General features: G+C 65.5%; 1 protein-coding gene across 1 annotated transcript; it reads right to left on the bottom strand.

The window, feature by feature from the left end:
* Positions 1–59: 59 nt before the first annotated feature.
* Positions 60–8,223, bottom strand: FAM193B (family with sequence similarity 193 member B). The gene is given in 11 exon segments (XM_051631468.1): positions 60–442; positions 519–594; positions 719–1,733; positions 2,039–2,275; positions 2,651–2,846; positions 3,845–4,116; positions 4,118–4,257; positions 4,545–4,754; positions 4,905–5,127; positions 5,791–6,030; positions 7,957–8,223. Coding segments are annotated over 11 exon segments (2,898 nt in total). The 5' UTR covers positions 8,149–8,223; the 3' UTR covers positions 60–345.
* Positions 8,224–10,207: the final 1,984 nt, after the last annotated feature.

Raw genomic sequence — 10,207 nt, 5'->3', positions numbered from 1 at the left:
CCCCCCCCCCCCCCCCCCCCCCCACGCCCCGGCGCGGCAGAAAGCAGCAGACAGCGGGGTTTAAATAAAATAAAAAATTAAAAAGTTCTTTATTGGGTCCAGCACGGTCCTTCCCCGCGGCGCAGGGAGCCGGGCGCCCACGGAGAGGGGGACAGGACGGCCGGGGGTGGGGGGTGACCCCGCGGGGTGGGGCACGAGGAGGAGGGGGCAGCCCCGGGGGTCCCCGCGGGGCAGGAGAGCACCGGGGCCCCCCGCGGAGGGGGAGGGGAGCCCACCGAGGCGGGGGGCACAGTGAGGAGAGGCGAGCGGCGGCGGGTGGGGGGCGGCTCCCCCCTCACCCACACCTCACTGGGCCGCGCTGGAAGTGGTTTTCTTCAGGGTGAAGTTGGTCCAATTCACCGCCACCTTCTGCCGCGTCTGCTTGGCCGAGTCCAGGCAGAACCTGGCAGGGAGAGCATAGCCCCTGTCACCCACCGGTTCCTTTTCCCCCTCCCAGCTCCCCAGGGCTGCTCCCTCACCTCTTGAAATACTCCACTTCTCGGTCAGTCTCGTCCATCTCCGCCCCGTCCAGGTCCTTGGGCAGGAACACGTCATCTGGCAGGGGCACAGAGAGGGTCAGGGCTGCTGGGGGGCTGGGATGGGTCAGGCAGCAGACAAGGGTGACAGGCAGGGAGAGGATGGGGGCCACGGCCAGGAGGGCAGCGCTCCCGGCACTCACCGATCGAGGTATTGGATTTCTCCACCTTGTTCCGGCTCTTCCTGCTCTTGCCCTTGGGCTGGGGGGAGCCCCCCAGAGTAGGGGGGGCAGGCAGCTGCCGGTCCCCTGCGGCCAGGGCAGGAGGCTGCTGCACTGCTGGCTCTGGCAGCTCAGCTTTGCCCTCTCCCCTCCGGCTTTTCCACTCGCTGCTTCTCTCCTTCTCGGGCCTGGCACCACCCCAGAGCTGCCCTTTGCTGCTCTCCCCCGGCTCGGCACAGCTGCCTGCCCGCTGTGGCTCCAGGGTGCCAGCCTTGGAAGGGTGCTTGGTTCCCAGCACCTGCCCCTTCGTGCCAGGGCCCTCCAGCCGGGCCTGGCCGCCGGGCACCGCGGCGCTGCCCTCCCCTTTCTTCACCTGCCCGCTCTGCCGCTTGTTCTTCCGCTGCCGGCTCCCGGCAGGCACCGGCTCCGGCAGCTCCGGCGGCCCCTTGGGCTGCGGTCCATCCTTGGGCTCTGGGCTCAGCCCGCTGCCATCGGCGGCAGAGTCCGCAGCCTTGGACTGCACCCAGATCATGCGGGACAGGCTGGGCACGGCGCTGAGGCGCTTCACCACCCCGTTCTCTGCCGGCGGCGGCTCTCCTGGCCCCTCACCCCATCGGGGGCCCAGCTCCCCCCGCAGCAGCTTGTGGCTCTTGGCGGGGCCCAGGCTGAGGGGGGCCAGGGCCAGGTCTATGTCCTGCAGGTCAGAGGAGCCATTCAGGTGGGAGAGCAGGTTCTTCTGCTCCAGGACAGCTGCCTTCTTGGGGAAGTCATTGACATCCAGGTTGAGGTCATAGACGCTGAAGCTGGCCCGGATGGAGTCCTTGATGGTGTTCTTGATCTCCTGCAGCCGGCTGCTGAGGAAGCTGTTCACTCGCTCCAGCTCCAGCTCTGGCCACTCCAGCAGCTTCTCCTCAGACAGCTCCCTGGCCTGGCTGGCTGCAGGGGCACGCTCTGCCCGCTTCTGAGCCTCTGCTTCCAACTGGGCTTTCTCCTTCTCCTGCAACACATGAACCATGAGGACTGGGTGGCTTGGGCCACTGAGCCACAGAGCTGGCCGTGCACCAGCTTGGGCAGACAGCAAACACCAGGGCCAGCACGCAGTACAGGCCGCCCCACATCCTCCACAGCCCCAAACTTCCATGTGTCCTCCGCTCTCACCTCAGGGGAGAGGACACCAAAGGACAGAGAGTTCAAGAAACCAAAAGGATGCGAGGGGGAGAAGGCAAAAAGCTCTGCAACGGGCAGTCTTGCTCTAACCCCTCCCTCCTGCCCCAGGCAGTGGTTCCCTCTGCCCAGCCTCACCTTCTTCTTCTGCTTGTGCCGTGCCCGCTTGGCCGCCTTGGCACTGTTCAAGGGCTTGGGCTCTGTGCTGTTGATGTAGTCCAGCAGCTCATCCACGTTGCGATGATCCACAGCGGGCTCTCCCGAGCTGCTGTTGTGCCCTAGTTTCTGTGGCAGCTCCTCTTTCCTCTTGGTGAGACGTGAACGCAGCTTCTCCCGGATCTCGGCATAGTTGCGGCTCGTGGGAGCGGCAGGGGGCTGCGGGAGGTCAGCGCCATCAGCCAGGCAGGCACATGAAGCCAGCGTGACACACAGGCAGCCCCAGCACCCCCAGTGCTCCCCCCCAACCGCTCCCTTCCCTGAGGTCTCTGTGAGACAAGTCTGGACAGCCCCACTGAACTCATTTCCACCCAGAAGCCACAGGGTTTGGCCAGCTGCACCAAGCCCCAGGGCTGGGCAGGCAGCTGCGCGTCGGGAGCAAGGGGACCAGCAGGCTGATGAGGCAGGGTGGGAATGAAGGGGAAGGATACACAGGCTGTCAGGGAACAGCCCCGCCCACCTCAGCTGTGTCATGTCTCCCCGCAGAGCGCAGCGGGAGGACTGGGGGTGGCTGGGGAGCAGCCCCTCACTCACCGCGTTGTGGCCGAAGAACTCACAGTAGCAGCAGTCGCAGAACTTCCCGTCTTTCTGGTTGGTGGAGGAGGAGGTGCAGGAACTGCGCTCCGAGCTGCTGTCCTCGTCCTCCCCAAGCCCCTCATCTGCCTCGCACGGCTGCAGCGGGTGGCAGCTGGTACCGTTTGGGAATTTGTGCCCTTTGCAAGAAGGGTCCCTGAAGAGATGGGGAGAAGGATGAGAGGTGAGCAGGAGCCAGGGGGGCTCAAGAATTGTCCCACACTACACATGTAGGAACACCCCTCCCAGGGCAGCCTGGACCCAAGCAGAAGTATTTGCAGGGCAAACAAACCCCTTCCCTTGCATCCTCCTCCTCCAGAGGAGATGCCAGAGGAGCCCACAGCAGAAGACATCGGTAGCTCCTCGCCTCCCAGGGTCTCTGGCAGGCAGGAGGCTGGCACACCAGAGCTGCAGTGTCTCCTGCCAGGCCACAAGCTGATGCAGGGCAGGGAGCAGTACTCACTGGGGGCGGTGGGTAGCACAGGTGAGAAACGCTGGAACTGCATGCAGCTGCCAGACATCCCCACGTGCAGGCAGGCCCGGCTCCCACAGGCACAGACCACCCAGCTCAGGGACAGGGAGGCCAGGGCACGGCCCACAGCGCCATTCCTCCAGCTCCAGCTCGGGACCTGGCTTGTCCCTCCGCAGGGAGCGCTAATCAGTGGAGAGGAACCAGCACCCGCAACTCAGCGTGCTCTCTCTCGTCCAGGGCACAGGCAGCCCAGAGAGGGCCAGGGGAACAGGTGAGTAGAACCACAAGTCCACAGGCTTCATCTTCTCGAGGACCTTTGCTCAGTGCCACAGCTGCCCGACGGGTCTCACTGACAAAGGTCCTGTTGGCCAACAGCAGGTTGACCAGGCGGTTCCTTTGCGTCTTTTAGCTGGAGGAGGAGCAAGCACAGTCTCTTCTGCACCACAGTACTAAAGGACAACCGCAAGGAGAAGACATGTGGGGAGAGAAAGAGCTCAACCCTCAGAGACCATGGGTCTGCAGCAGCGGAATGGGCCCACAAACACAGCGGCTCTCTGCACCACCAGGCCAGGGCAGCTGGTCCTTCCGCGGGAAAAAGTGCATCCATGGGCAGGGGTGGAAGGGAGAAAGGGCATGTGGCCCAGCGAGGAGAGGCTGGAAGCAGGCAGGGCTCCTCTACTCACCTGTTCGTGCTGGGCAGCTGGTGGGAGACAGGAGGGATGAGTGACGTACTGCAGTGCCCGTTGCAGGGGTGAGCACAGCCCGACAGCGGCGGCGGCATCTTCAGCAGTGGCACATTGGCAGGAGGCAGGTGGGGGCTCTTACAGGACCCTGGGCTGTGTGAGACCGTGCCGGTGGGAGGGGACTCGGATGCCGGTTTCGGGGCTGCCGCCTGCGCGCTGGGCGCTGGGAAGATCGTGGCCTGCGGGGAGGTGCCCAGGGGGAGGTGGGGGGGGCGAGCCGAAGGGCCCCGCATGGGCAGGCGTCTGCTTGGAGGGGATCAGCGCTGGCGGCTGGGAGGGGAGGCCAGTGGGACTGTTGGGAGGAGCAGTGAGGTCCGAGTGCTGATGATGCTCTGAGGAGTGGAAGGCCTCACCTGCAGAGGGGCAGGAGCAGAGACAGTCAGACACTGGCCAGAGCCAGGTTCAGAGCCCCCCACCACCTCTGCATGGCCGCTTCTCCATCAGACAAACCCTGCCTCCCCACAGGCAGCAGGGCACTTTGGCTAGAAGCCATCCTATTATCCTGGCTTGACAAGGACCCCAGTGGCAACCCTCTCCCCACAGGATTCAGCCCTGCACCAGGGAGAGCCGAGCAAGAGAGGAAGGTGCTGGGGCAGCCAGGGCTGGGAGGAGAAGGCCATCCCTGCCCCTGGGCACGCACCTGGCGGGGCGGCCCTCCGGCACATGCTTTTGAACTGCTTCGGCAGCGTCTTGCAGAAGTCGAGTGAGGTAGGCAGAGGGGAGCCTGGGGTGGTGCTGCTGGAGGTTGGGGAGGCTGCGTGGCTGTAGGGACAGGCCTTGAGCCCTGGCGCCATGGCGGGCGCCTGACTGCCGCACTCCGGAGACACCATGAGGCTGGGGTGCTTGTCACCTGGAAGGAAAGCAGAGCTAGGCCTGGCTCCTGGCACCCTCTACCTTTGCCAAGGGAGTCCTGATGGCACTGGTGTGCCCAGAAGTAAACCAATTAAGACAAGGACTGGGCAGAAGGCTCTGCTCAACCCCACAGCTGGCTTCAACTCACCTAGTGCAGCTGGGGGAGCCCCGAGGGGGCTGCCCTGCGCAGCCCCATTGGTGTGTTGCGAATTCCAGAGGCCAGAGAGCTTGTGAGCAGACAAGAAAGAGCTGGGGTCCCAGTCCCCTGAGTTCCCGTGGCACGAGGAGGAAGAAGAGGAAGAGGAGGAGGAAGAGGAGTGGGAGCCACCCCCACAAGACTGCGACTTGCAGGATGTGTGGGATAACGAGACCTGGCAAGGAAAACACTGAGTGAAGCAGCAGCAGGCTGGGAAGGGAGGCCTGGCCCAAGGGCACTGGCACCAACACTCCCTCCACTACCCTAAGATCAGGGCTCAGCACACAGGAAACACTCCTGGGTGGCAAACAGCCCATCCATTCAACAGGAACACAGCCTGGCTCCCAGGGCCCCCACCAGCACAACCAGGCTGTGCCAAGGGCCACACACCTGCTCTGGTCCCACTCAAGTTGGACCAGGATTAAATAAAGCCAAGCAGGAGGGAGCTTCTGAGCTCCACACACAGGCAGGCTCTTGCCCTGGCACACGCTGCCACTCTGGAGAGAGCCAGGGCAGCCTTGGGGCCAGGGAGGATGTGGTAAAAATGCAGAGCGGAGTGGCGCTGGAGGAGAAGCAGCGGCACTGCCAGCCCGACAGGCAGCTCCAGCCCAACACAGGCTGCCAGACAAGCCTCCACACCACTATGCTCTGCCCCACCGTTGTCTCTGCCCAAGGAGCCAGTGTGGCTGCAGGAAACAGTGAGGATGGGATGTCTGAGGGACTCAGCTCTGAGCAAGGAGGGGACCAGCACAACCAACCAGCACAGCAGGATGGTCAGTGCCACGGTCCCGGGAGCTACAGCCCCGGCCTTTCCAAGCCCAGCTCTGTCACCACTTACCGCCAGGGCCTGCTCCTGCACTGCCCGCCGCTCTTCCTCCTCCACGCTCTTCCGGCAGCTCTGGCAGATCCACAGTGGCATTTCTCCCAGGAGGTTCTGCACGAGCGTTGGCACGAAGTCCGGTGGCAGCCTCTCACCCGGGGAAACCAGCCCATTGTGGGACTGCCCTCCCCAGTCCTTGCGCTCCCGGTGACAGAGCAGGCAGCACGTCTGCACTGACTGGTTGGTGGTGGGCAGCACCTGCAGAAGGACACACAGACCACGAGTCAGCCCAGGTGTGAGCTGCTGCATGGCAGGACCCCAGGCTGGCACAGCTGAGGCAGGAAATGGGACCCTGGGATGCTGTTACCAAACAGGGAATTTCTTGTAGGCTACACGTCTGACTACGGCTTTTCCCACTGGAGAAGAGCAGCCTGAGGCTGCCCAGCTGCTGCCAGCCTGCCATGTCCTAGCAGGGAGTTCTGGACCCTTGGGAAGACCACACCACACTAAAGAGACATCCCCACCACCAAGCAAGGCTGGGAGGTCACCAGCAACTCCCACTATCACCTCTGATACAGCGGGACCGAGGGGACTCACAGGGCCAAGCAAGACCCACATAAATCACCACACAGGAATACAACGAGGGGTTCTGGTAGGCACAACCCCCCTCCTTGCCCATCGCAGACCCCCCACCACATTATCCAAGAGCCCTGGGCCCTCCCTCCTGTCTCTTTGTTCCGCGCAGCCGATGGTGCAGATGCACCAGGGTGGGGTGCAGCCCCCAGCACAGCTTCATGGCTCTCCCTGCACAGGGTGGCCAGGCTGGGCCTTCCTTCCCTCCCGGCGCTGCGGCAGGAGCTGGGCCACAGCCCCGCCGGAGGGAGGCCTGACAGCCGTGACGAGCCCGGCGTGGCGCGGGCGAGGGGGCCCCCATTGTCTGCCGCCGCGGCGGGGCCCCGCGACAATGAGCCGCACATTGAACCGCTGCTGCGAAACAGATGGCGTCTCCCAGGCTCAAGGTGAAGCAAAGGTCAGAGGCCAAGGAGAGCAGAGGAGGGGGCACAGCTCCACTGCCCACCCGCTTGGCTGGCTACAGTGGGCGGGGGCTCCCGGGCCACCCCGTGTCTCAGCGGGGGCAGGCATGGCCAACGCCGCGCACAGCAAGCGAGAGGATGGATCTCTGCAACCCACCCATCGCATCCGGACCTGACGCCCACCCCTGGGCTCCCTGCCCGTGACCCAGAGCAGCCGGGTGTGCCGAGCGATGTCAGGCAGGCAGGGGCGCGGGAGCCAGCCCGCAGCCTGCTCACCAGATGCTCGAGCCACCTGCCATGGCCCCGCGTCAGGGCTGGACGCTCCCGCAGGAAGGAGCTGTGGGAACACCCTTCCAAGCACGCCACGCTGCCCGTGCTTGTCCCTGAGCACAGGGCTCTGCCCTCCAGAGCACACATGGATCTCTGGAGCAGGACTGCGAGTGCTCTCCACACTCAGGGATGGAGCAAGGGGCGCACAGACCCCGGGGCTGGAAGCGCCTTTGCTCTCATGTTGCTGGTCCTGCCAAGGGGGAGCAGGGTGCAATGATGGGGGACAGGCTCGATGGCTGATCCACCCTCCCCAGCGAGGGCTGAAATCCACATTCCCTGACTGCCAGGAGAGTCGAGCCCCCAGGATGCTACACGGAAGCGTGAAACCCCCCAGCACGCCATCCATCTGCCAGAGGCACCCCAAAGTCCTGCTGCAGCTCAGCACATCCGCATCCCAAGGCCACAAGCCGGCTCCACCACCCAGCCCAGCAAAGCCACGGGCAGGCCCTGCCCGCTCACCCACCCCAGCCCCACGATGCTCCAAAAAGTGGCTCCCGCATCCCAGATTCCCCCAGGAGGAGGACTTGGGCTTCACTTGCCTCCTTCCCTGCTCACCTCAGCTTGGGGCTCCCCCTCCCACACTACGGCGTGCCCCACCAGGCTGGCTCTATGGGGGCCACCATTTCTCGAGGGAGATGGGCAGCACCGGGGCCCCCGGGAGCGGCTGCCTCAGAGATGCTCCGCGACCGGGCTCGGAGCGGGGACGGGGCAGGGCCCGGGGAGAGGGGCGGAGGCACCCCCCGGGCGCTGCCCCATCCCCGCACCCACTGAAATCCCCTCAGATACAGCCCCTTCCCCGCCGCAGGGCCTAACCCGGTACCTGAGCGGTGGCTCTGACCGGCTCCCCGCTGCTGCCCGCCGCCACCACCACCTCAGGCGGGGCGGGCGGTTCCGGTGGCGGCGGCGGTGGCGGAGGTGGGGGGGGAGGACCAGCGTCGGAACCCCCTACCCTCTCACGACGAGGCGCGGAGCCGCCTGCCGCCGCTGCTGCCTTGTTCCGCCTGCGAGTCATGGCGAGCGCGGCCCGCCGCCCGCCGCAGCCAGGACAACAGCCAATATGGCGGCGCGGCCCGTCCGGCCCCTGCCCGGGGGGGAGGGAGACAGGGAGGGGGGGGCAAGGCCCGGCCGGGTGAAGCCGCTGCCACCATGTTGTGAGAGGGCAGCGCGGCGCCGCCTGGCGGCCGGGAGGTGGCGCTGCCGGCGCTGCTGGAGAGCGCGGGGCTGCGGGGGGCCCGGACCCCGCTCCCGCACCCCCGCACCGGCCCCCTCCGGCCACCGCAGCTGCGTGACACGCCGCCCCGGCCTCCCTGCATGGCCCCGAGGCTCAGATGTGGGTTTCCGACCCCCCCCGCGCCCCATCTCAGGTTGCCCAGAGAAGCTGCACTGCCCCTTCCCTGGCAGTGTTGAAGGGCAGGTTGGACGGGGCTTGGAGCAACTTGGTCTGGTGGGAGGTGTCCCTGCCCATGCAGGGGGTTGGAATTAGGTGATCTTCTAGGTCCCTTCCAACTCAAATCATTCTATATCATTCTGTGATCTCCTGGTACCTTGCTCAGTACCACAGCATCCTTGAAGCTGTATCACCCCACTCCTGAACACTGCACCCCCACACCCTGGATGCGGTGAGGGGCTCTCCCATTCCCCCAGTGCAGTGCCCTCATGGCCCCAGCATTTCTGCTGCTGCCTGATCCCAAGCTGTCCATGGGGATCTACTGTCTCTGTGCAGTCCCAGTGCACCTGGTCCCACAGCACCCCAGAGTGCCCTTCCAGGAGACCTGGGGCCAGCTCAGGCCTCACCTCCCTGCCAGCCTGGGTGCCACCCTGCAGTGCATCTCAGAGCCATGTGTCACCCCAAACCCCCCCATGGTGGCACTGGTCTAGGTGAGGCCAGGCCTCACTCTGTACCAGGTCTCGTCTCCCCAGAGCCACGCTCCTGCAGTGGGGCAGAGGATCGTGCTGGTGGCACAGGGACAAGTGGAGGCCCCTGTTCTTGGACACCAAGAAAAGCCCTCTGTGACCCCCAAAATGTGTGGGCAGCACTGCTGGCAGCTGTGGGACATGTGGGGCTCCAGAGTCACTGTGTGCACAGGGTCCCCCAGCCAGAGCCAGAGCCTGCAGGGACATGGGGACAGATGCCAGTCCCACATCACACCTGGCCAGCTCAGCCTCCTTGCTGCGGGGCCATCATGACTCAGAGACTTCCTCAACCCGATGTGGTGCTGCCGTGTTTGTTTAATCGTCCCCAGATTTTTTACCTGTGAATCCACCCCATTAGGCTTTCAGCCACCCAAATTATCTTCACCCACATCCTGTGGCCAGAAGTGCCACTCCTGACGTGGAGCAGGAACAGACAATTCCTTGGGCACTGCAGGAGCAGTTTACTGTACTCACCACCCCAAGCAGCCCCCGGGACTCCTCAGGCCCTCAGCCCCTTCTACTGCTGTCGAGGGGCTGCTTTTCCCCGTCCCACAGCAGCACCACACCTGCACAGCCCATGTGGCAGACAGCGGTGCCTGCAGGAGCCCACCAAGTGAGGATGCTCGGGGCCAGGAGGGCTGCAGGGCAGCATGTCTGGGGTATTCCCTGTTCCCAGAAGGCATTAGCTGGGCCTCGGGAGGCTGCAGGGAGCGGGGAACTGGGAGGGAAGAGCCAGGGAACTCAGAAGGGAGGAACTCCGGGCACCGCGAGGGGAGAACCTGGACTCGAGGGGGAGCAGTCGGGAATTGGAGCAAGGAACCGAGAACGGGGCGCGACACCGGGGCGGGGAAGCGGGGGCAGCCGGAGGGGCACCCTGCCCGCCCCTCGGGGTACCCGCCCTCACCGCCCAGCCACGGGGAACCGGTCGGTCGAGCGGCGGCCGCCTCCCGGCACTCGGCAGCGGGAGAGCCCCGGGTCCCGTCGCGGGCCGGGCGGGGCGGTGCGGGGGCTGGTCCGCCGACTCGTCCCGGTGCCAGGGCTGGGCGCACACCCTCCCGGTCCGCCCCCGGGCGGTGCCCGGTGCCGGCCCGCCCCGTCGGAGAGCAGCGGGAGCGGGGAGCCGGGCGGCGGCAGAGCTCGGGGCGCGCCATGCTGCC

This window comes from Apus apus, chromosome 13, assembly GCF_020740795.1.
Source record: "Apus apus isolate bApuApu2 chromosome 13, bApuApu2.pri.cur, whole genome shotgun sequence".
Lineage (NCBI taxonomy): Eukaryota > Metazoa > Chordata > Aves > Apodiformes > Apodidae > Apus > Apus apus.
Note: the sequence above shows the minus strand (reverse complement) of the source record. Positions and strands in the feature narration are given on the sequence as shown.